Source organism: Pan troglodytes, chromosome 4, assembly GCF_028858775.2.
Source record: "Pan troglodytes isolate AG18354 chromosome 4, NHGRI_mPanTro3-v2.0_pri, whole genome shotgun sequence".
In the NCBI taxonomy this organism is placed as follows: Eukaryota; Metazoa; Chordata; class Mammalia; order Primates; family Hominidae; genus Pan; species Pan troglodytes.
In genome coordinates, this window is record NC_072402.2 from 136,458,593 (window position 1) to 136,484,827 (window position 26,235).

At 47.7% G+C, this 26,235-nt stretch overlaps 2 protein-coding genes across 3 annotated transcripts in view; one reads left to right on the top strand and one right to left on the bottom strand.

The window, feature by feature from the left end:
• Window positions 1-14,558: 14,558 nt before the first annotated feature.
• Window positions 14,559-24,298, bottom strand: LOC101058311 (proline-rich proteoglycan 2). The gene is made up of 2 exons (XM_003950639.6): window positions 23,657-24,298; window positions 14,559-14,888 (listed from the first exon to the last, which is right to left on the bottom strand). The coding sequence occupies exons 1-2, from the start codon at window positions 24,215-24,217 to the stop codon at window positions 14,874-14,876; spliced, it is 576 nt and encodes a 191-aa protein (XP_003950688.2). The 5' UTR covers window positions 24,218-24,298; the 3' UTR covers window positions 14,559-14,873.
• Window positions 23,507-26,235, top strand: part of CTNNA1 (catenin alpha 1) — a 177,615-nt gene continuing 174,886 nt past the window's right edge. Inside the window, exons 1-2 of one of the 2 annotated variants that reach the window (XM_016953900.3) lie at window positions 23,549-23,644; window positions 24,826-25,295. The gene's annotated coding sequence lies outside the window, so the exon portion shown is untranslated. Of the gene's footprint in view, window positions 23,645-24,825; window positions 25,296-26,235 lie in introns of both variants that reach the window. The other variant, XM_009449743.4, reaches the window with a different exon arrangement.

A 26,235-nucleotide genomic window follows, 5' to 3' on the forward strand; every position in this document is an offset into this window, starting at 1 on the left:
TGAGACAAAGTCTTACTCTTGTCCCCTAGGCTGAAGTGCAATGGTGTGATCTTGGCTCACTGCAACCTCCACCTCCTGGGTTCAAGTGATTCTCCTGCCTCAGCCTCCCGAGTAGCTGGGATTACAGCTGCCTTGCCACCACGCCCAGCTAATTTTTGTATTTTTAGTAGAATGGGGTTTCACCATGTTGGCCAGGCTGGTCTCAAACTCCTTATCTCAGGTGATCCGCCCGCCTCAGCCTCTCAAAGTGCTGGGATTACAGGCGTGAGCCACCGCGCCCGGCCTATTCTGTCTTTAATAGGAAGGAAATTCTAAGACACGCTACAACGTGGATGAGCCTTGAAGGCATTATGCTAAGTGAAATAAGCCAGTCACAAAAGGACAAATACTGCATGATTCCACTGATATGAGATATATAGAGTAGTCGAATTCATAGAGAAAAAGTATAATCCAGCTTGGCCGACATGGCAAAACCCCGTCTCTACGAAAAATACAAAAATTAGCCAGGCCGTGGCGGCGGGCACCTATAATCCCAGCTACTTGGGAGGCTGAGGCAGAAAAATCTCTTGAACCTGGCGGGTGGAGGTTGCAGTGAGCTGAGATTGTGCCACTGAACTCCAGCCTGGGCGAAAGAGTGAGGCTCTGTCTCAAAACAAAAACAAAAACAAAACAAAACAAACAAAGTACAATCGTGTTTGCTAGGGGTAGGGGGAGGAGACTAATAGAGAGTTACTGTTTTTTGTTGTTGTTGTTGTTGTTGTTTTCGAGATGGAGTTTCACTCTTGTTGCCCAGGCTGGAGTACAATGGGGCAATCTTGGCTCACCGCAACTTCTGCCTCCCAGGTTCAAGTGATTCTCCTGCCTCAGCCTCCCGAGTAGGTGGGATTACAGGCATGTGCCACCACACCCGGCTAATTTTGTGTTTTTAGTAGAGACGGGGTTTCTCCATGTTGGTTGGTCAGGCTGGTCTCGAACTCCCGACCTCAGGTGATCTGCCCGCCTCGGCCCTGCAAAGTGCTGGGATTACACGTGTGAGCCACCACGCCCAGCCGAGTTATTGTTTAATGGATATGGAGTTTCAGTTTGGGAAGATGAAAAAGTTGTTGAGATGGATGGTGGATGGTGGTAATTGCACAATTTGAATATACTTAATGCCACTGAACTGTATATTTAAAAGTAGTTAAATAGTTGGTTTTATGTTATATATATTTTAGCACATACACAAAAAGTGCTGCTTATTGGAAGATCTCATGTTGGGCAGGAGTGGTCTAACTCTGGTACTCCACCGTGCTCAGTTATTGGCTGACAGCGGCTCAGGGGAAGAGTATGGCCTTTATGTGAATGCTGTGATTAATTCCAAGGTCAGTCAACTCTGCACAGCAGTTCTCTCAAAGGGAAATGTGAGCAGTGCACTTCTATAGTTGCCATGGTTGTGTAGTATAATGGTTAAAAGGTTGGCCTCTGGACTCAGGTTGCCTGGGTTCAACACCCTGCGCTGGCACTTTCTGTCTGTGACTATGGTGAAATTATGCAACTTCCCTGTGCCTTACTTTCTTTATCTATAAAACAGGGGTGATGATGCTAGTATCTACCTTGTAGAATTATTACATACATGAATGAATTTATGAATGTTCCTAGCATGTTGCCTGTCAGGCCAGGCGCAATGGCTCACGCCTTGTAGTCCCAGCACTTTGGGAGGCCGAGGCAGGCCGATTACCTGAGGCCAGGAGTTCGAGACCAGCCTGGCCAACATGGTGAAACTCTGTCTCTACCAAAAATAAAAAAGTAGCCGTGTGTGGTGGTGCACACCTGTAATCCTAACTACTCAGGAGGCTGAGGCTTAGGCAAGAAAACTGCTTGAACCAAGGAAGTGGAGGTTGCAGTGAGCCAGCCTGGGTGACAGAGCGAGACTCAGTCTAAAAAAAAAAAAAAAAAAAAAGAAGAATGTATCCCGTCATAAAGTATGCTGCATGTAAGGATTTGGTTAGTATCACTGTAAAGCATTTTTTGTGTATAGACAATGTGATAACGTGATAATGTTCTACAGAGATTACTTCAAAAGAGCCTCCTCAAAACCCTTTAATTCATGTAATAATTTCTCCATTTAGAAAGGGGGAAACTGAGGCTTGGTGGACCACACAGCCAGTAAGAAGTAGAGTCCTGAGGTCACAGATGGCCCAACTTGAGGGTCCAGCTCAACTGCTGGGCAATGCAACATCCTGATCAGCCCTTTGCCTGTGACACTGGCTCCAGCTCCATTATCTTTGTGTTTTGTTTTATTTGTTTGTTTGAGATGGAGTCTCACACTGTCACCCAGGCTGGAGTGCAGTGGCAAAACCTTGATTCACTGCAACCTCCGCCTCCAGGTTTCAAGCGATCCTCCCACCTCAGCCTCCTGAGTAGCCAGGATTGTAGGCACCCGCCACCATGTCCAGCTACTTTTTTTGTATTTTTAGTAGAGGCAGGGTTTCACCATATTAGCCAGGCTGGTCTCCAACTCCTGACCTCAAGTGATCTTCCCACCTCGGCCTCCCAAAGTGCTGGGATTACAGGCATGAGCCACCGCGCCTGGCCTGGCTCCATTCTAAGGTAAGAGTTTCCCTCTGGACCTGGTCTTCAGGGACATCTTCATCATCATCATTATCAAAATTGCCATCATCCTCAGCATCATCAGCATCAGCATCATCCAAAATGGCTTTATTAAAAGCAACTAATTACACATTCTGCTGTTCTATATTTTAGACAACAATAATTACACAGACTTCGAGGAGTTTAGCAACTGAAAGTTGGATGAGCCTGTTAAGGGCTCCCAAGTAGCATAATAAAGACACAGCTATTAAGCTATTGAGTCTTAGAGAGGTCCAGCAGCCTGCCCAACTAGACACCAACAGGAGTTTCTCTGAGACTGACAGATAGGCTGAAACCTACGTTCCTTGCCCCTAGGCCCCAGTGAGATAAGGATAGAGGACGTGCTTGGTGGAGTAAGGAGCACTTTGCAAACTTCAGCTGGCACTTTTCTGGGCCTCTTTGATAGATCCTGCCAGAGTTGATAGTGAGAATGCTTCTATACTTCTCACCCAGGAATTAACTGCTCTCTTCCACTTGGCAGTACACAGATAGTGAGAAGCAGGGTCTTTTTGGCCACATCCACCTCTTTTTGCTCTTAATTTTGAGAATTTAATATGGTGTTATTTTCCTGGTTTGGCCTATAGGAAGGGGTTGCCTCTCTGCTGTAGGCTTAAGGTTTATGACAGCTCTTCCTACCATTGCTATAAAAATGACCAGTGTCCTAATCCATGTTTCTCTGAACCACATCTTGGTATTTGGTCAACCGACAAGCATTAGTGAAGCACCTGCTGTGTGCTGGTTATTGTGTTGTGTGCTGGGTGTCAGGAAGCGAAAGGATGTCTTCCTGCAGCTTGCAGACAGGTGATACAGATGTCAGATAAACATGTCATTGCAGTTCAGTGAGATGAGCCTTGACAGAGGTATGTGCTAGGATTGAATATGTGGGAGAAGTTCAGAATCCGGAATAAAAGGGAGAATAAGCATAGGAGCAAGGAGGTGGGTGCTGAGGAGAGAAGGAGAGACAGTCCAGGCTGAAGGAAGTAGTGGCCTCAATTACTGAGGCAGGTCTAAAGACCTCCATCCCTCCAAAGCTCAGGGAGCAAGGACAGGATGGAAGGGAATGAGGCTGCAAATATAGGCTAGGACCATTCCTTCGTTCATTCAGCACCTACAATGTGCCACACATTGTTCTAGATACTGGGGATAAAACAGTGAACAAGACAGACAAAGCCTCTGCTATCAGGCCACATCCTGGAAAACGAAGACCAATAAGCAACTGGACAAACAGATAATTTTATAATGGTGATGTGCTATGAAGAAAATACAATAGGGTGATGGGAAGGAGAGCAACTATTCAGATACCTTAGACTGGGTGGTCAGGAAAGGCATTTTGAGGAAGGTGACATTTGATTTGAGACCTGAATGCAAAGAAGATACTGCCACAGGAAGATCTAGGGGAAGAACCCTATAGGCAGGTGGACAGCTGGTGGAAAGAAGCAGCTCCCAAAGGGCCCTGCAGGCCACACTGCATTGTTGAGATTCGTCTTATAAAAATGGGAAGCCGTGGGAGACAGAGGACCTGTCTAGACCACGTTTTAGAAAGCTTACCCTGGTCTCCTGAGCTTCAGCCTCAATGGAGACACAGGTCCCTGGAAGGGCAGAGCAGTCAGAAGACAATGCCCAGCACCCGGTGGAAAAAAAGGCTATGGGCTGGGCATGGTGGCTCACGCCTGTAATCTCAGCACTTTGGGAGGCTGAGGCGAGTGGATCACGAGGTCAGGAGATCAAGACCATCCTGGCCAACATGGTGAAACCCCGTCTCTCCTAAAAGTACAAAATTTAGCTGGGCGTGGTGGCGCATGCCTGTAATCCCAGCTACTTGGCAGGTTGAGGCAGGAGAATTGCTTGAACCAGGGAGTCGGAGGTTGCAGTGAGCCTAGATCGCGCCACTGCACTCCAGCCTGGTGACAGAGGGAGACTGCGTCTCAAAAAAAAAGAAAGGACTGCTGGGGGTGAATGATAGTAGTCAGGGGTGTCATGGCCTCACCCTAAGCAAATTATTGCGGGACCTTTCATCACTAAAGAGACCTTGCATTGTGGTGCAACATTATGCTCCATTAGGCAGAGGAAACTGGAGTCCCTGGCATGCCCAGTCCTGGAGTCAACGATGGGTTGTTGCTCAGTACAACAAGCAGATGCCTCCATATTCAGGGCTCTTGCTGTTCCAGGCCTGGGCCCTGGACAGTGAGGAGAGGCAGTAATGGGGTGGCCAGTGTCATTTGCCAAACGGGTCCTCACCCATCTCAAAAAAATCCCAAAAGGAATTTTCTGAGGGCATAACGCCCACTCTCAGTAGAATTGCCATGCTGGATAAAGTGTGGCATCGTGTGGGGGCTTAGCCCAGCCTCCTCTCTGCGGCCAGAGCAGTTTCTAATGCTCCATCTGATCAGGTCACTCTCCTGCTTGAACTCCTTCAGCTATTCCTTACTGCCCTTAGCATGCCCTTCTTAGCATGTTAGGATTTTGATCCAGGTGATTTCTCCATTCTGACCACATCTCCCACTCTACAGCCCAGCTTATTGAACCACTTTTTTTTTTTTTTTTATGATGGAGTCTCGCTCTGTCGCCCAGGCTGGAGTGCAGTGGCATGATCTCGGCTTACTGCAAGCTCCGCCTCCCAGGTTCACGCCATTCTCCTGACTCAGCCTCCTGAGTAGCTGGGACTACAGGCACGCACCACCACGCCTGGCTAATTTTTTTGTATTTTTAGTAGAGACGGGGTTTCACTGTGTTAGCGAGGATGGTCTCGATCTCCTGACCTCGTGATCTGCCCGCCTCGGCCTCCCAAAGTGCTGGGATTACAGGCATGAGCCACTGCACCTGGTCTGAACCACTTGTTTTTCCTTCCAATCCACTATGTTCTGTTGCCTCCATGCTTTTTTTTTTTTTTTTTTTTTTTTTGTACAGGGCCTTGCTCTGTCACCCGGGCTGGAATGCAATGGTGCCACCATGGTTCACTACAGCCTCGACTTCCCTCCCACCTCAGTTTCCTGGGTAGCTGGGACCACAGGTGCACGCCACCATGCCCACCTTCTTTTTTTTTTTCAATTTTTTTTTTTTTTTTTTTTTGTAGAGACAGGGTTTCACTATGTCATCCAGGTTGGTCTTGAATTCCTGAGCTCAAACGGTCCACCCATCTTGGCCTCCCACAGTGCTGGGATTACAGGTGTGAGCCACCACGCCCAGCTGCCTGTGTGCCTTTGCACAAGCTATCTGCTGCTCTGGAATGCTTTCCTTCCACCCCAGCTCCTCCTCAGCTGGCTCACTCCTACTCACCCTTCTGGACTCAGCTTAGATGTTGGAAAGTCTTTCCTGACCCACAGAGTTGGAGCTGGGCTGGAGCTCAATGGGTCCACAGCACTCTTCCCCTCTCTCTCTCTCTCTTTTTTTTTCTCCTGAATCCCTGATATGATAGTACCCCTCTCTTTTATCTACTCAACTACTTACATGCAACCCGTCTTCAGGCATCAGCTCAAACAGCTTCTCCTGAGTCATCTTAGACTACACTAGGCCCCCCTCTTACACTCTATTTCCTTCCTTCCTTCCTTCCTTCCTTTCCTTCCTTTCTTTTTTTTTTTTTTTTTTGACAGAGTCTTGCTCTGTCACCCAGGCTGGAGTGCAGTGGTGCAATCTCAGCTCAGTGCAACCTCTGCCTCCCAGGTTCAAGCGAGTTTCCTGCCTCAGCCTCCCGAGTAGCTGGGATTACAGCCGCCTGCCACCATGCCCAGATAATTTTTTTTTTTTTTTTTGTATTTTTAGTAGAGATGGGGTTTCATCATGTTGGCCAGGCTGGTCTTGAACTCCTGACCTCAAGTGATCCACCTGCCTTGGTTTCCCAAAGTGCTGGGATTACAGGCGTGAGCCACCATGCCCGGCCTGTTATTTTTCTTTCATAACTCATATGACAATAGGTAATGATAGGTCTGTAAGAGCATTTCATTAATGTCTGTCTCCCACACTACTCTGTAAACACTGTAGGTGGATGTGTCTTGTCTGCTTAGGTCACCATTGGGTTCCAAGAGTTTGGCACATAAATATTTACTAAACGAATAAATGAATGAATTCCTCTGGGTTCCCATAACATATGGATATTTCCCCTAGCACCATACTTAGCTCATTACAAGGGCCCATGTTCTTCTTTGTCTCCCCAGCTGACCTATAAGCTCCTTGAGTGGCGGGATGATATTTTGCCAGTGTGACTTGCCAGTGCTTGTCCCATTGCTTAGCAATTAGGCACTCAAAGAATATTTTTGCATAGATGAATAAATGAATAAATGATGATAGGCCAGGCGCGGTGGCTCATGCCTATAATCCCAGTGCCTTGGGAGATGGAGGTGGGTCGATCCCTTAAGCCCAGGAGTTTCAGAACAGCCTGGGCAACATGGTAAAACCTGTCTCTATAAAAACACAAAAATTTACCTTAGGGTGTGGTGGCATGCACCTGTAGTCCCAGCTCCTTGGGCGGCTGAGTTGGTAGGACCTCTTGGGCTCTTGAGCCCAGGTGCTAGAGGTTGCAGTGAGCCATGATTGCGCCACTGCACTGCAGCCTGGGTGACAAAGTGAGACCCTGTTTTTGAAGAAAAAAAAAAAAAAGATGACAGGCATTCACTCATGTTCTCTTATACTTTATACTTTATTCTTTATACAGCAAAGTGGTCTTAAAAAACACAGGCCAAGTTCGTGCGGTGGCTCATGCCTGTAATCCCAGCACTTTGGGAGGCCAAGATGGGCGGATCACTTGAGTCCAGGAGTTCAAGACCAGCCTGGGCAACATGGTGAAACCCTGTCTCTACAAAAAAATACAAAAATTAGCTGGGCATGGTGGTGCATGTCTGTAGTCCCAACTACACAGGAGGCTGAGGTAGGAGGATTGCTTTAGCCCAGGAGGTTGAGGCTGCAGTAAGCCGTGATTGTGCCACTCCACTCCACCTTGGGTGACAGAGCAGAGTGTACATTTCATGAAGGCTGTTCACCACTGTATCTCCTGGCTTAGTACAATGCACAGCACATAGTAGGTGCTCCAAAATATTTGTTGACTGGGTCAACAAATGAATGAATGAATATGATAATAGCTTTTTGTGATAGAGGGCAGGTGCTGCCAGACTTGCAGGCAGACAGAAGAGTGATTTATTGTGCTTAAAGAAAAAGAGAAACTGGACTGCTAAGAACTGATGGAGCGAGCCAGGAAGGAATCTAGGTTTGCCAGACTCCACTGTGAGCTCATGGAATCTGGGAATCCCAGGGCCAGCTCATGCCACCTGACTCCAGTCAACCCATAATGAAATTCAGTATGCAAAAACCAAAACCAAAGGCTGGGCTGGCTTCTACTTTAAGTCCACCTGTATTCAGAGTGTCCATACAGGGATCTACGGGGGCATGTAAAGATTCCTGGCAGATGTACCTCTTTGCTCTGTTCCAGAAGGTTTTCTTTTTCTCCAAGTGTCTTGGAATTCAAAAGAGATTGTTGTTAGGCAACAGAAACAATGAAAGGAGACAGGTGACTCATTCACCAATACATCTGAAATCTAAAATGTATTAATTTAATTTGGTTTATATTACCATGAAACAATTCTTATTTTGATAGCACATTTCCTACCCCTATAAAAATCTAAAAATGCCACACAAAAAAAGAATTTTTACAATGGTGAATACAAAGAGCCAGGTTTCCAAAATAAAGCCCACTGATACTTTAAAGAGAAGAAGAAAAACACATACCTCCTCCTCCAACTCTCTCTCCTTTAAAACTATTTCTTTTCAGATATAATTTTGCTTGGTTGTCACAGTCTTTAACGTTTCCCCCCTAGGTTCTTTTTCTCCTTTGTTATCAACAAAAATATGAGCATGAAAGGGGCGGGAAGTGTTTGTTTTTATGTACACATCTTTGATCATATCAGAAAGGGAAGAATCATGAACACCCACTGCTGACTGATTTTAAGAACTAAATCTTGATTCTAGTTTCTACAGGGAAGATGAATAACATGAATAAAGAGAAGCTTACACATCTTTCATAAGTGTCAAGGGCCTAAGTTTGGTTCTTTTTATTTAAAATTTAACTCACTGGGTAAAGCCAATGGCATCCTCTGTTAGAAGAGGCCTGAAAGGGATGCAAGTGAAGCCCTCGTCCTGGGACCCCCTAACTCCCCAAACAGCCCCACCTGTCAGACCGCTTGAAGCTGTGCAAAAAGACAAGACGTATATAGCATAAAAACGAGGCATTTAAATCACCTCCATTATGGTATCGTCTTGACAGGAAAACTATTTTGAATGTGGCTTTTCAAGAAAGATTTTTAAAAACCCATTGACATTTCAGAGGCTAAGTGGGAGTGGTTAAGAGCATGGTTCTGGGCCGGGCGCAGTGACTCACACCTGTAATCCCAGCTCTTTGAAAGGCTGAGGCGGGTGGATCACAAGGTCAGAAGTTCAAGACCAGCCTGGCCAATGTGATGAAACCCTGTCTATACTAAAATACAAAAATTAGCTGGGTGTGGTGGCAGGTGCCTGTAATCCCAGCTACTCGGGAGGCTGAGGCAGGAGAATGGCGTGAACCCGGGAGGTGGAGGTTGCAGTGAGCTGAGATCACGCTCCAGCCTGGGTGACAGAGCAAGACTTCATCTCGAAAAAACAACAACAACTAAAAAAGAGCGTGGTTCTGGATTCTGGCAGATCTGGGCCCCAGCACTGCCACATAATCTCAGCATGACCTAAGTCTCTGTTTTCTTATTTATAGAATGAGGAATACAACATTAACTACTGTAGGATTGTTGAGAGGCCTGGATGAAATATGAAGCACTTTGCCTGGAGCAGGGGCTCTTGCCTGTAATCCCAGCACTTTGGGAGGCCGAGGCGGGCGGATCACGAGGTCAGGAGATCGAGACCATCCTGACCAACATGGTGAAACCCTATCCCTACTAAAATACAAAAAAAAAATTAGCCAAGTGTGGTGGCGTGAGCCTGTAGTCCCAGCTACTCAGGAGGCTGAGGCAGGGGAATTGCTTGAACCTGGGAGGCGGAGGTTGCAGTGAGCCGAGATCGCGCCACTGCACTCCAGCCTGGTGACAGAGCGAGACTCTGTCTCAAAAAAAATAAAATAAAATAAAAAATAAAGAAATATGAAGCACTTAGCACAGAGCCTGACATACACCAAAGACTTAGTAAATATGAACTATTATTATTTTTACTCATTGAGTGTGTTAATTATTATTGTATGAGCAAATGAATTAATAAGTTTTAGGTATACATGACTTTGTTTTCTGCTCAGGCTTATATTAGGTATCAGTGATTCTCAACTCCGGCTGCACATTAGAATCACCCAGGGAGATTTTTTTAAATGCTAAGTTCCTACTGAAGAACAATTGAATCTGAGTCCTGGGGGTGGTGCCTGAGTATCATATTTTTTAAAAGCTCTCCAGGTGATTCTTGTGTGCTGCCAGAGTTGAGAATTACTGGGCTCTACAGAAATGAGGAAATCCTCTGATGTTAACTAAACCAACAGACAAAACTAGGGTGGGCAGGCCTCCCCTGCTTTTCTCCCACTCATCTGAAAATAAACTGAAAGGCAACCAGGGCCATCAGGCATTGGCTAACCCTGATGTGGCCCACACTTTGGTTTTACCTTTTGTTTTTACTGACTCTTGTCCAAATCTAACTCCTTTTGCTGGCTTTCCTCAGGCTAAGCCAAGAGTCCCTTTAACTTTTTCTATGGAACTTAATTGGCGGAGGGGGTGCTCACCACTTCGTGGCCACGAGTAAAGATTTTCCAATCTTCATTACAAAGCTGCCAAGTCAGCTCTTGTCTTCATCATTCTGACATCTTTACTCATTTTAGTTCTACCTTTCTTTTTTTGTTTTTTTTTTGTTTGTTTGTTTTTTGTGATGGGGTCCCCTCTATTGCCCAGGCTGGGGGAGTGCAGTGGCGCCATCCTGGCTCACTACAACCTCCGCCTCCCAGGTTCAAGTGATTTCTGCCTCAGCCTCCTGAGTAGCTAGGACTACAGACGGGCGCCACCACTCCCAGCTAATTTTTGTTTGTTTGTTTGTTTAGTAGAGACAGGCTTTCACCATGTTAGCCAGGGTGGTCTGGAACTCCCGACCTCAAGTAGTCTGCCTGCTTCCACCTCCCAAAGTGCTGGGATTACAGGCATGAACCAACTTACCCGGCCGGCCTGACTGACTGACTGACTGACTGACTGACTGACTGACTGACTGACTGACTGCCTGCCTGCCTGCCTGCCTGCCTGCCTGCCTGCCTGCCTTCCTTCCTTCCTTCTTCCCTCCCTTCCTCCCTCCCTCTCTCTCTTTCTTTCTCTTTTCTTTTCTCTCTTTCTTTCTTTCCCTTCTTCCTTCCTTCCTTCCCTCCCTCCCTCCTTTCTTTCTCTCTCTCACTCTCTCTCTTTCTTTCTTTCTTTCTTTCTGACGGAGTCTTGGTCTGTTACCCAGGCTGGAGTGCAGTGATGGGGTTTCACCTTGTTAGCCAGGATGGTCTCAGTCTCCTGACCTCGTGATCCACCCGCCTCGGCCTCCCAAACTGCTGGGATTACAGACTTGTGGAGGCCAGGCACTGTGGCTCACGCCTGTAGTCCCAGAACTTTGGGAGGTGGAGGAGGGCAGATCACTTGAGGTTGGGAATTTGAGACCAGCCATGGTGACGCCATGTCTCTACTAAAAATACAAAAATTAGCTGGGTGTGGTGGCGCGCACCTGTAATCCCAGCAACTCAGGAGCCTGAGGCATGAGCATCGCTTGAACCCTGGAGGTGGAGGTTGCAGTGAGCTGAGATAGCATTACTGCACTCCAGCCTGGGCAACAAACAGAGTGAGACTCTGTCTCAAAAAAAAAAAAAAAAAAAGTTGTGGAGTACCTTTCTTAGGGGTTTGGAGTGCCTCAAATGAGACAATATCCAGGAAAGTGCTTTTTAAACTGTGAAGCTATTTACCAGCATGATAATGAAACAATTATGACAGGTAGGTAAATAATAACAAAGTCCTCATGATGTAGAGAATCTCTAAAATGATCTTTGATAGGGTTTTTGTTTTGTTTTTTCCTTAATATTCTTGGCACAGCCTTAAATTTGGTGGGTATGGGCATTATGTTCAGCAACCTAAAGTAAGTTGAAATCTAAAGTTTCAACCCAAATGCCATCAATTGAAATCAGTGACCAAGTCCTTGGCTTTAATGACACTTGATTTTTCTCCTATGTCTATAGCCCATATTCTTTCAGCAAATATTTTTAAAGTGCATTTTATGTTTCAGGCCCTGTGTTAAATTATGGGAGCAAAGAAGTCAAAAAATGAGACAAGTTCTTGTCCTTATGGAGCTCCTCCTAATGGAGGAGGCAGAAAATAAACCAGCAGGCAAACAAGACAATTCTAGAGCAGAACAAGTGCTATAAAGAACACAAATGCAGTGATGTGGTAGAGAGAGACTGGGGTGTTTGAGGTGTGGTCAGGAAAGGCCTCTCTGACCAGATGATATAGAAACTGGCCCTCAGTTGGGCGCGGTGGCTCATGCCTGTAATCCCGCACTTTGGGAGGCTGAGGTGGGCAGATAACGAGGTCAGGAGATCAAGACCATCCTGGCTAACACGGTGAAACCCCATCTCTACTAAAAATAAAAAAATTAGCCGGGCATGGTGGCAGGTGCCTATAGTCCCAGCTGCTCAGAAGGCTGAGGCAGGAGAATGGCGTGAACCCAGGAGGTGGAGCTTGCAGTGAGCTGAGATCACGCCACTGCACTCCAGCCTGGGTGACAGAATGAGACTCCGTCTCAAAAAAAAAAAAAGGAAAGAAACTGGCCCTCAGGAATGAGAAGGAGCCAGGCTGGTGAAGAGTTAAGGCAAAGAGATTTCCAAGTAGAGAGTACAACAAATGGAAAAATCCTGATGTGGGAAAGGAATTGATGCATTTTAGGCAAAAAGGAGGGCTCTGGTATTGCAGAGGGCAACACAGTCTCCTGTTTTGGTTTCTCTTTCTCTTAAATGTTGGGTCTGGACCTTCATGCTTTCCTAGCACACATTCTCTAAGTGCAGGTGACTTACACATCTTTCTCTCCACACTGGGTCTTTCCTGAGCTCACGTCTGGATATTTCCCTGTCTATAGAACATTTCCTCATATATGTTTGGTAGGCACTGAAACTAAGCATGACCAAAAATAACTGTCTGCATGACTCTCCACCCACTTCCCCACAAGCTTTACCTCCAGGGCTCTTTCTCTCTCTCTCTGGGTAAATGGCACCACTATTTCCTCACTGATCAAATCAGAAACCTGAAGATGATTCTTGACTTCTCCTTTCCCAGAACCTCCATATCCAATCCATCGGCAAGGCCTAGGCTCCTCTGTTCTTCTGCGTAGCTCCCAAATCCATCCACTCCTTTCCATCCCCACGACACTTACATACTATATACTACACTATGTACTCTAAACCATCTAATCTGTTTTAAAGACCCCTCTGCTCTACTCTACTCCCCTCCCCTCCCCTCCCTTTGTTTAACTACTGGAACATTTGCTGTGTATCCTCACAGACTTAACTACTCATTAATTCAACTGAGTTCCTTTTAACTGCCAGGCACTGCTTTAGGTGCTAGAGTTATAACAGTGAGCAGAGGCCGGGCATAGTGGCCTATGTCTGTAATCCCAGCACTTTGGGAGGCCGAGGTGGGAAGATTCTTCAGGTCAGCAGTTTGAGACCAGGCTGGCCAACATAGTGAAACCCTGTCTCTACGAAAAATACAAAAATTAGCCGGGTGTGGTGTTGCATGCCTGTAATCCCAGTTACTTGGGAGGTTGAGGCAAGAGAATTGCTTGAACCCGGGTGGCGGTGGTTGCAGTGAGCTGAGATCGCACCACTGCATTCCAGCCTGGGCGACAGAGTAAGACTCCATATCAAAAAACAAAACAAAACCAGTGAGCAGAAGAGAAAATATCTGCTTTAATGAATCTTACATTTTATTGAGGGAAGACATACAATAAATAAATAACCATACAATGTGTTAGGTCAGCAGTCTCCAACCTTTTTGGCACCAGGGACTGGTTTTGTGGGAGCAGGGGGAATGGTTTTGGGATGAAACTGTTCCACCTCAGATCATCAGGCATTACAGGCATTAGATTCTCATAAGGAGCCCACAGCCTAGTTCACAATAGCATTCATGCTCCTACGAACATCTAATGCCGCCGTGATCTGGCAGGAGGTGGAGCTCAGACCTTAATGCTTCCTCACTTGCTGCTCACCTCCTGCTGGGCAGCCTGGTTCCTGGCAGGCCACAGACCTGTACCAGTCTGTTGCCTGGGGTTTGGGGACCCCTGTGTTAGGTGGTTGTAAGTGCTCTGAAGTACATTAGGGTAAAGGAATGAAATGGGGAGGAGGAAAGGGAAATGGGTGCTGGTTTTATTTTATTTCTTTAAATTTTGAGACAGGCTCTCACTCTGTTGCCCAGGCTGGAGTGCAGTAGTGCAATCATAGCTCACTGCAGCCTTGACCTTCTGTGCTCAAGTGATCCTCCTGCCTCAGCCTCCTGTGTAGCTGGGACTACAAGTGTATGCCATCACACTTAGCTAATTCTTAAATTTTTCATAGAGACAATTTCTTGCTATGCTGCTCAGGCTGGTCTCAAACTCTTGAGCTCAAGTGATTCTCCCACTTTGGCCTCCCATAGTGCTGGGATTATAAGCATGAGCCTCTGTGACTGGCTGCTGGTGCTATTTTACAGAGTGGTCAGGGAAAGCCTGTTGGACAACGTGACATTTGGGCAGAGATCTGGGTGATGGAGTGACTAACGGCTATCAGAGGGATGACCATTCCAAGCAGAGAGAACTGGAAAGGTAAAGGCCCTGAGGTCTGAGGGTGCTTGATGCCTTACAGGAATGTCTAGACCACAACGTGGGCTTGAATGGAAAGATAGAGAGAAAAAGCCAAAGACGGGTCTGAGATGACTGGGTGAGATCAAATAAATTTTATTCAGAGTGAGATGGGAAGCACTGGAGGGTGATTTTTTTTTTCCTTTACTTTCCAACTTTTATTTTTGGTTCAGAGGGTACATGTGCATGGATAAATTAATTGCATGTCATGGGGGTTTGGTGTAAAGATTATTTTGTCACCCAGGTAATAAGCGTAGTAAGCCATAGGTAGTTTTTCGATCCTCACGCTCCTCCCACCCTCCGCTCTCAAGTAGGCCCAGGTGTCTTCGGTTTTCTCCTTTGTATCCACGCGTACTCAGTGTTTCTGGAGGGGTTCTGAATAGAGTGGTGTGTTTTCACTGGCTCTGCCACTATGAGAAAAGAGCATTAAGATAATATGTATATGCTGTTCAAACGTAAATGCAATATTATGTGCATTGCTTCACTATCTTCTTCTTCCAAAGTGAATTTTTTTAAAAAACAAAATATGATCCTGTCATCCTTTGTTTAGAATCCTTTGTGGTTCTCCATTCCCCTAAGGGTCAAGTCTAAACCCTCACCAAGCCCTCCCGAGTCTGGCCTCTACCTACCTCAGCAGCTCCCAAATCACAGAAAGTTTTTCCTAGATGGGACTCGGGGCCTTCAACCTTCCTTGTTCCCTTGGTCTAAAATGAAGTTATTTCCTTCCCTCCCCATCTACCTTGTCAACATCGTGCCAAGCACTATTCTAGGCACCAGGGATACAGCACTGAACAAAATAGACAAAAACTCTAGCCCTTGTGTGGCTGAAATTCTAACAGGAATAAGACAGAAGAAAAGCAATAAATTATATATGATATATGACTATTTTAAATTTTAAATATGTATTAAATATATATTTTTAAAATATGATTTTATATATCAGGAGGGTGATATAAGCTAAGGAGAACACTGAACAAGGAAGAGGGGGGTGAGATGTTGAGAAACGGGTTGCAATTTTGAATAAGGTGGCCAAGTAGAAGCCTCACTGAGAAGGTGCCTGGCAGAGGTGAGGGAGCAAGTCAGGCAGCTATTTGGAGGAGAGCATTCCAGGCAGGAAGCAAACGCCCTAAGGCAAGAGCCTACTTGATAGCAAAGAGGACACTGTGTCAGAGAAGAGTATGGGGGCAGGTGAGGCCCTTACTTCTCTGTACTTTGAGTGAGATGGGAGCCACTGGAGGGTCTGGGTGGAGAAGGAGTGACATGCTTGGACTTTTTTTTTTTTTTTAGACGGAGTCTCGCTCTGTCGCCCAGGCTGGAGTGCAGTGGTGCGATCTGGGCTCACTGCAAGATCTGCCTCCCTGGTTCATGCCATTTTCCTGCCTCAGCCTGCCAAGTAGCTGGGACTACAGGTGCCCGCCACCACGCCCGGCTAATTTTTTGTATTTTAGTAGAGACGGGGTTTCACCGTGTTAGCCAGGATGGTCTCCATCTCCTGACCTCGTGATCCGCCCGCCTCAGCCTTCCAAAGTGCTGGGATTACAGGCATGAGCCACTGTGCCTGGCCACTTGGACTTACTTTCTAACAAGATCACTCAGGCTGCTGAACTTAAACTAGACCGAGGGAGGCAAGTGCAGAAGTAGGGAGACCAGCTGGGCTCCCCTGGCAAAATTGAGGCTAAGAGATGATGGTGGCTTGATTCAGGATGGTAACAATGGTGATGGTAAAAAGTTAGTGGCTTCTGGGCCTGGTGCGTTGGCTCATGCCTGTAATCCCCGCACTTTGGGAGGCCAAGGTGGGTGGATTGCTTGAGGTTAGGAGTTCGAGACCAGCCTGGCCAACACAGCGAAACCCCGTCTCTACTGAAAAAAATACAAAAATTGCTGGGTGTGGTGGCGGGCACCTGTAATCCCAGCTAATCGGGAGGTTGAGGCAGGAGAACTGCTTGAACCTGGGAGGCGGAGTTTGCAGTGAGCCGAGATTGCGCCACTGCACTCCAGCCTGAGCAACAGAGTGAGACTCCGTCTCAAAAAAAAAAAAAAAAGTTAGTGGGTTCTGACTCTATTTCGAAGGCAGAAGTACAGGGTCTAAGGAATCAGATTTGAAATGCATGCAAGAAATAAAATAGCCAAGGATAACGCCAAGGTTTTTGGCCTCAGCCATGGCCAAAATGAGAGGATGGAGTTGCCATCTAAGGAAATTAAGAAAACTATGGGATAAGTAGGTTTGGACAGTGGTATTAGGAAATCAGTTTTGGACATACAGACATATAAAGTTTGAGATGGGCTGGGCATGGTGGCTCATGCCATTTAATTTCTGTAATCCTTTGGGAGGCCAAGGCAGGAGGATCACTTGAGCTCGGAGTTTGAGACCTGCCTGGGGAAGATAGCAAGACCTCATCTCTACTAAAAAAAAAAAAAAAAAAAAAAAAAAAAGCTGTGTGTGGCGGCACATACCTGTAGTCCCAGCTACTTGGGAGGCTGAGGATCATTTGAGTCTGGGAGATCAAGGCTTCATTGAGCTATGATCAAACCACTGTATTCCAACCTAGGTGATGGAGTGAGACCCTGGCTCAAAAATAAGATAAAGTTTGAGATGCCTAGATGCCTATTGGCTATCTAAGTGGAAACATCAAGTAGGGAGCTGGATAAGTGAGCTGCAAATTCAGGGGAAAGGTTCAGGTTAGGGATATATACCTGGAGTTGTCAGCATATTTCAAGTCAAAAGACTGGCATCAATGGGTTAATGACAGCTATTAGTAGAAAAAGAAGTCCAAGGACAGAGCCCTGGGACACTTTACCAGAAATTTATAACTTCAGGCTGGAGTGCACTGCAAACTCCGCCTCTCGGGTTCAAGTGATTCTCCTACCCCAGCCTCTGGAGTAGCTGGGATTATAGGCATGTGCCACCACACCCAGCTAACTTTTTTTTTTTTTTTTTTTTTTGAGACAGAGTTTTGCTCTTGTCGCCCAGGCTGGGGTGCAATGGTGTGATCTTGGCTCACTGAAACCTCTGCCTACCAGGTTCAAGCGATTTTCCTGCCTCAGCCTCCCAAGTAGCTGGGACTACAGGCATGTACCACTATGCCCAGCTAACTTTGTATTTTTAAGGAGATGGGGTTTCACCATGTCTGGTCTCGAACTCCTGACCTCAGGTAATCTGCACACCTCTGCCTCCCAAAGTGCTGGGATTACAGGCATGAGCCACCACGCCTGGCCATAATTTTTGTATTTTTAGTAGAGATGGGGTTTCACCATGTTGTTCAGGCTGGTCTCGAACTCCCAACCTCGGGTGATCCACCCGCCTCGGCCTCCCAAAGTGCTGGGATTACAGGTGTGAGCCACCGCACCCAGCCAAAGTTTTTAACTTTTTTTGATCTCAAGACTCCTTTACACTATAAAAAATTTGGAGATCTCAAAGAACTCTTGCTTATGAAAGTTTTATCTATCAATATTTACTATAGGCCTGGCAGGGTGGCTCACACCTGTAATCTCAACACTTTGGGAGGCTGAGGCAGCAGGATCACTGAGGCTTGGAGTTCAAAACCAGCTTGGTCAACAGAGTGAGACCCCTGTTCTACAAAAGAAAAATTTAAAAATTAGCCACACGTGGTGGTGTGCATCTGTAGTCCCAGCTACTCGGGAGGCTGAGGTGGAAGGATTGCTTGCACCCGGGAGATCAAGGCTACACTGAGCTATGATAGCACCACTGCACTCCAGCCTGGGCAACAGAGCAAGACCCTGTATTAGAAATTAAAATAAACAATTTCAAAATATTTATTAATTCATTAAAAAATAACAATAGCAAGTCCATTACATGTTATCAATAAATAACATTTTTGAAAAGAAAAATAACCATGTTTTCTAAAACAAAAGAAAAATTCAGGGAGAACTGTTGTTGTTTTGCATTTTTACAAATCTCTATCTGACTTAATAAAAGATAGCTGGATTCTCATATGTGCTTTCACATTCCATGTGATGCCACATCATACATCATTTAGCCTGTGGAATACTCTACTGTACACCCGGGAGAAAATGAGCATAAAAAAGCAAATGATATTTTAGAATTATTGTGAAAATAGTTTTTACCACATTACTCCCTGAAAAGTTATCAGTGATGTCCGGACTATACTTTGAGAATCCCTGCTCTAACATTTAGAGGTTAGGAGGAATTAGAAGGCATCATCAATGGAGACTAAGAAGCTTAGCCAGGAAGGCTGGATGGAAATCAGGAAAGCCTGGTGCCCTGGAGGCCCAATGAAGAAAGTGTTTCAAGGAGGAGAGTGACCAAATGCTGCTGATTGTACAAGTCAACTGAGGAAGGAGACTGACCATTGGATTTTGCAACATGGAGGCCATCAGGGACCTTCATAAAAGCAGTTTTGGTGGAAAGACGAATGCTAAAGCCAGACTGGAGATGAGTCACCACATAAAGGTCACTTCTCAGGTCTCCGAATCCCAGGGTAGTTAATTTACCCACAAACCTACATGTATCTCTCCCCTATCTTCACACTTGCCTTTCTTTTTTCCTGGTTTACGTGTGTGTGTGTGTGTGTGTGTGTGTGTGTGTGTGTGTATTGACACAGGGTCTCAATCTGTTGCTCAGGCTGGAGTGCAGTGGTGCAATCTCGCCTCTCAGCAAACTCCACCTCCCTGGCTCAAGTGATCCTCCCACCTCAGCCCTCTCCACATAGCTGGGACTACAGGCGCATGCCACCACACCCAGCTAATTTTTGTATCCTTTGTAAAGACAGGGTTTTGCCATGTTGTGCAGGCTGGTCTCCAACTCCTGAACGCAAACGATCCTCTGCCTCAGCCTCCCAGAGTGCTGGAATTACCAGCATGAGCCACCGTGCCCGGTCAGTTTACCTGTTTTAGTATCTGTCTTCATCATTACCTTTAAGTGGTGTGAAAACAGGGATCAAGTCAGTCTCAGTTTTTATTCACTTCCTCAGCACACAGCAAGTGCCTGGGATATAGAGAATGCTCCAGCCTTCCCTGGTAAGTTTTTCACGATTTCTCAGGAGTAGGAAACTGACTCTCTTTAGGCACACTGCAAATCTCTCATATCTTCCTGTCACCTTACCCTTCTTTTCCCAAAACAAACCCTGCAATTTCATCTTCAGGGTCCCATGCTTAGAGAGATCCCATGCTGGCTGGGCGCAGTGGCTCACACCTGTAATCCCAGCACTTTGGGAGGCTGAGGCAGGCAGATCACAAGGTCAAGAGATTGAGACCATCCTGGCCAACATGCTGAAACCCCATCTCTACTAAAAATACAAAAATTAGTTGGGCGTGGTGGCAGGCACCTGTAGTCCCAGCTACTCGGGAGGCTGAGGCAGGAGAATCGCTTGAACCCAGGAGGCGGAGGTTGTAGTGAACCGAGATCACACCACTGCACTCCAGCCTGGTGACAGAGCAAGACTCCGTCTCAAAAAATAAATAAATAAATAAAAATAAAAAATAATAATAATAAAGAAAGAGCCCATGCTTGGTTTAATACTCTGCTGTTGCTGTCTTAAAATGGTTAATAGTTTTTGAACAAGGGGCCTTAAAATTAAGAATCTTGTCCCGAGTGAAGTGATGAATATACAAAGTTATGGAGCATAATCCTTTAACTCTGTCTCTTGTTACTTCATCCAAATACTTTATTGACTGATTACTATTGTGTTAGGCTGTTCTTGTATTGCTAAAAAGAAATACCTGAGACTGTGTAATTTATAAAGAAAAAACAGGCCGGGTGCGGTGGCTTATGCCTGTATCCCAGCACTTTGGGAGGCCGAGGCAGGCGGATCACCTGAGGTCAAGAGTTCGAGACCAGCCCGGCCAACACGGTAAAACTCCGTCTCTACTGAAAATACAAAAATTAGCCAGGCGTGGTGGTGTGCACCTGTAATCCCAGCTACTTGGGAAGCTGAGGCAGGAGAATCGTTTGAATCCAGGAGGTAGAGGTTGCAGTCTGGGTGACAAAAGCGAAACTCCATCACACACACACACACACACACACACACACACACACACACACACACACACACAAAAGAAAAGAAAAAAGAAAAAACGTTTAATTGGCTCATGGTTCTGCAGGCTGTATAAGCAAGGCCTGGGCATCTGCTCTACTTTCTGGAGAGGCCTCAGGGAACTTTTACTCATGGTGGAAGGTGAAGCTGGAGCAGGCACATTACATGCTGAAAGCAGGAGCAGGAGGGGGCTGAGGTGCCACATCTTTTTGTTTTTGAGACAGGGTCTCACTCCATTGCCCAGGCTGGAGTGTAGTGGCACAATCATGGCTCACTGCAGCCTCAATCTCCCCAGGCTCAGGTGATCTTCCACCTGAGCCCCCCAAGTAGCTGGGACTACAGGCACACACCACCATGCCTGGCTTATTTTTTTTTTTTGAGACAGACTTTTGCTTTTGTTGCCAAGGTTGGAGTGTAATGGCGTGATCTCGGCTCCACCTCTGCCTCCCAGGTTCAAATGATTCTCCTGCCTCAGCGTCCCGAGTAGCTGGGATTACAGGCGCATGCCACTATGCCCTGCTAATTTTGTACTTTTAGTAGAGATGGGGTTTCACCATGTTGCCCCAGGCTGGTCTTGAACTCCTGACCTCAGGTGATCTGCCCGCTTTGGCCTCCTGAAGTGCTGGGACTATAGGCGTGAGCCACGGTGCCCAGCCTGCTTGGCTAATTTTTTTGTATTTTTTTGTAGAGATGGGTTTTCACCATGTTGCCCAGGCTGGTCTCGAACTCCTGGGCTCAAGCTATCCGCCCGCCTTGGCTTCTCAAAAGTGTTGGGATTACAGGTGTGAGCCACTGTGCCTGGCCGGTGCTACACTTTAAAACGACTACATTTCATGAGAATTCCCTTAGTACCTGGAGGACAGCACCAAGCCATGAGGGATCCTCCTCTATTACCCAAATGCCTCCCACCAGCCCCACCTCCAACACTGGGGATTACATTTCAATGTGAGATTTGGGCAGGGACAAATATCCAAAATATATGAATTATGTTCTGAGTTAGCCAGGTGAAGTAGAGGGACGCCAAAGCCACTCTAGGCAGAGGGGACTACAGGAGCAAAGACTCTGCAGCCAGAAACAGGACAGGGGTAGTTGGACAAGAATGACCTTGTCAGGGTTTGCCTTTTTCTTTTTCTTTTTGAGACAGAGTCTCACTGTGTTGCCCAGGCTGGAGTGCAGTGGTGCAGTCATGGTTCACTGCAGCCTTGAACTCCCAGGCTCAAGCGATCCTCCCACCTCAGCCTCCCAAGTAGCTGGGACTACAGGTAGGTGCCACTACACCCAGCTATGTTTTTGTATTTTTTTGTAGACACGGGGTTCTATCATTTTGCCCAGGCTGGTCTCCTGAGCTCATGTGATCTACCCATCTTGGCCTCCCAAAGTGCTGGGATTACTTGTGTGAGCCACTGTGCCCATCCTCTCTTTCTTAAAGGTTGTTCTCTCCGCACTTCATGGTCCTATTGCCCTTTGTCAGCATCTGTTAACTAGCACAGGCCCACAGTACTTTGAATTACAGTGGGCACATTCACCCACAGATGTTCACTAGGCACTCCCTAGGGGATGGGCAATGTGCTGGGTGCTGCAGGAGATACAGCTCCTGCTTTCCAGAAGTTTATATTCCCTTGGGGGAGAGGGAGATGTGAGGAGTAGAGGGTAAACACGGTAAGGGCAGGTCTCCCTAGCACCCTGCTCTCTATTCAGCACAAGGCCAGCAGCGGACATCGTCGTCTTGCATTATTCAGGTTTATAGGCCAATACTGAAATCTATCTTATTCATCATCCCGTGAGCAGGGGAAACATCATTAGGGTTTTCTATACCAGGCTGATAGTGAGCATGTAGTATTTTTTGTTTTTTTGTGTTGTTTGTTTGCTTTGTAATTTTGTTTTCTTTTGTTTTTGGAGTATTCACTATGAAGATAAGAAAGGGTGAGAATAAAATGCCCCAAATGACCAGAGGAATAGAGATAGAAGTCAGGTCCCTCAAATTTGTTGGAGGAGGGGGACAAGCTGGGAGGGGGGACGTGCTGGGGGCGGGGCGGGAACAAGCCCAAAAAGGGACAGCTGCTGTGGTGCCTCTTTTGTGTTTGTAAATGTCCTCCCCGCAAGGTGGCTCTAGCCTGTAATCCCAGCACTTTGGGAAGCTGAGGAGGATTTCTTGAGCCCATGAGTTTGAGACCAGCCTGGCAACATAGTGAGACTCTGTGTCTGTAGTTCCAGCTACTCCGGAGGCTGAGGTGGGAGGGTCGGTTGTCCAGGGATTTGAGGCTGCAGTGAGCCGTGATCGCGACACTCCACTCCAGCCTGGGCGACAGAGGGAGACCCCGTCTTAAAAAAAAAAAAAAAAAAAAGTCCTTGATCAAGAGGGCTTCGGGTGTTTCCATCTGTGGAGTGAGGGGACGGGTTAGGTGAATTCTAGGGGCGCTTCCACCTCACATTATGAAAGGTCCTGAGAGTCAGATTCTAGTTCCACTGTGTCCCGAAGCTGTGGGGCCTTTCCTTAGCCTCCGCTTCTCCTTCTGTAAAGCCAGGTAGTTGGCCTAGATCACTTTTCCAGAAGACTGTGACTCCAGGACACCTGTGACACTCTTGAGGGGAGCGTGCCCAGTACCCCTTGTCGCGTCTCTGGGATTCCGCCGGGGTGGGGGCCCGCGCGAGGCCGCCCCTGAGCCTCACCTGTGCGCGGAGCGGTGACTCACCTGCCCTCCCGCAGCCCTCCCCGCCCGCGGGCTGTTCCAGGAGTCACCGCTCCTCCTCCCTGTCAGGGGTCACTCCCGGCCTAAGCTCCCACTAGAGGCCGGGGAGGAAGGAATTCTGAGGTGGGCGGCGGGGAGGAAGAGGTCCCTCGGGGGTCCCGGTCCGGCGTTGCCAGACTCTCTTCGCGGTGGGGGCCTTCCCTTTCCCCAAAAGCGGAGGCCGGAACGGCCGGGAGGAGCGGGCGGGGCGGCGGCGGGAGGCGCCGGGAAGAGCGAGCCGGAGGGAGGTGCCAGGAAGGGCGGGCGGGGCCGGGACAGGGGCGGGGGCCGCAGGCGGGGGGCGGGCCGGGGGCGGGGGCGTGAGGCGGCCCATTTCCTCCTCCTAGCCGGACTGGAGGGAGACAAAGCAGCGGCCGTCTGCTTCGGGCCTCTGGAATTTAGCGCTCGCCCAGCTAGCTGCAGGTAACTTCGTACCTCCCTCCTCGCGGGCGCGGTCTCTCGGGCCAGGCCGAGAGGGTCCTTGGGCCGGGCCGTCCCAAGCTGGGCCCCGCGAGCGGCGGGCGGGCGAGCGGGCGGGGCGCGGTTTCTTCGGCGACGTCGCCGGGAATTGGGCCCCGGGCGGGCGTGGGACCCGCGTCGGGCCGGCGGCCCCTTCCCCCGCAGGGCCCGAGTATGGGGCCCGGGCGGGCACGGCCGGCGCTTCCCAGCGCTCGGGAAGTCGGGGGGCCGCCGCGGCTGGGGAGGAGAAACTATAGGCCCAGCGCCGCCGCCGCGTTTCCTCTTGGAAAAGTTTTCTCGCGGTTTCCAAACTTTGTTACCGCGGCCTCGGCGCGCGCGGCAGCCCCGCGCCGGGCCCCTCGGCCGCCTTCCTTCCCTGGGGCGGTGTGTCTGGGAGCCGCTTTCCGGGGAAGTGATTGTCGTCCGGCTCCGAGGCGTTCCTGCCCCCTCCCCCTTCCCGGCCGCTGAGACTTCCCGGTGGGGCGGCGGGGACGCGGGCTGGGCGAACCGGGAGGCTGGAGCCCGGGCTTCTCCCATACAGCTTCGCCGTAGGTGGGCCACACCCGTGTGGACTTTTGGCGTGACCGTCCACTTGGACTCGGAGATTACTCAGCTTTCCTGGGTTTCTTGTCGGTTGGACGCACTTAGCTTTCAGCCCTAGTTTTCAGGAGTGGCATTAGAGAGTTTTTTTTTTTTTTTTAAATTGTTGACTTTTAAAGGAGCGTGTGTGTGCGTGCGAGTGTGAAGCACTTGTTGGAAAAAATGTTGCCTGAATGAATGCCTGACCTTTGCTTGGCAGCAGTGGCTTCCCAGTAATGCAGGCGGCGGTTGGCCCAATTCCAAGGTTGACTCCCTCTTACGTCCTCTTGCATCTTGGTGACATTTTTTTGGTGCGTGTGTTTTGTACAGAATTTACAATTATTTGGAAAAGAGCGAGATATGTCAAGTCTACGACTAAATTCGGGGCATTTTATATTTATGATGAAGGAAATGCTTACATCATTGTTGGGACAGGATAGGCATTTTGTGGAGCGGATATTTGTGTTTAGTCAGCAGTGATTTTTAAATACTGGACAGGTGGGTGTTACTTTAAGGAACGGAATTTATAAATCGAATTAATTAGGATGTGTTATTTTGTTTTACAGGAAGAATGAAGAATGAGTGTAGGAGTTACCTATAGTTTCTGCCTAATTATTTACCAATCTGGACTTTTGAACAAACATTTTTTTTAAAGACGGGGTCTCCGTCGCCCGGGCTGGAGCGCAGTGACACGATCATGACTCACTGCGGCTTCTGTCTCCTGGGCTCAAGTGATCCCCCCACCTCGGCTTCCGAAGTAGTTGGGACTACAGGCACGCGCCACCACATCCGTCTAATTTTTGTATTTTTGGTAGAGATGGTGTCTCGCCGTCTTGCCCAAGCTGGTCTCGAACTCCTGGGCTCAAGTGGTCCTCCTGCCTCGGCCTCCCAAAGTGTTGTGATTACAGGCCTGAGCCAGGGTGCCTGACCCCATCTGGATATTTATTCAGCGAAAGAATAATTTTTTAATCCACCTAAGAGCTCACAGTGTAATAGGGGAGACACACACCCCAGGTGTAGTACAGAGCGGACTGCAGTAAGTGCCTTAACAGTACTAATGAAACTATTGTCTGAGTCAAATCTTACCTAATAGTAACAACAAAAGAAACTTGTAGAGGCACGGAGAGGGGGCTAATAAGTTTTACTTGGGTAAGTCCAGAAAGGCTTTCAGGAGGTGGTGGCATTTGATCTGGATGAAACATGAGTCGAGTTTTTTTTAAGTGAAGGGAGAAAGTCATGAGAAGCATAAAAGGGCATAGGAGTTTGGGGAATTGTGATATCACTCTCCTGGTTTTCTTTTCCTTTTGACTCATCTCAGTTTCTTTCTTTTCCTCGCCCTCACTCTTTCCTCTCGTACCCAGGGTTCTTTCCAAAGTATCTTTGTCCTCCACACCACTGATGTGGCATCACCTTCACTCCCATCAGTGATAACTCATTTCGTATAGTGACTTAGAGATGAGAGGTACCCTCCTCCAAGATGAGAATCACTGCTCTGTGCAGTCTCTTCTGTCATCAGCCTTATGTGCTAAAAGTCCAAGTCTTTGAGTGCAGGTGTGTCTCCTGACCCACATGGTCACCTGTGCATTGGGAAGCTTTTTGGGTGTCCCAGGCTTCTCAAACTCAAGGTGTCCAAAGTGGGACTCCTGTCTCTTCTGGAGACATGAACCAGATGTGGAGATCCAGGGTAACTGCCCTGCCCGGGTTTTGGGATTTCCTTCTTCTTTTTTTTTTTTTTTTGATGGAGTCTCCCTCTGTTGCCCAGGCTGGGGTTCAGTGAGGTGATCTCAGTTCACTGCAAACTCCACCTCCTGGGGATTCAAGCGATTCTCCTGTCTCAGCCTCCGGAGTAGCTGGGATTACAAGTGCAAGCTACCACGCCCGGCTTATTTATTTATTTATTTATTTATTTATTTATTTATTTATTTTGAGATAGTCTTGCTGTGTCTCCCAGACTGGAGTGCAGTGGCATAATTGCG

Excerpts from the sequence above, each read along its gene's own strand:
- LOC101058311 (XM_003950639.6), bottom strand. The coding sequence starts at position 24,217 with ATGGGAGAAGCCCGGGCTCCAGCCTCCCGGTTCGCCCAGCCCGCGTCC.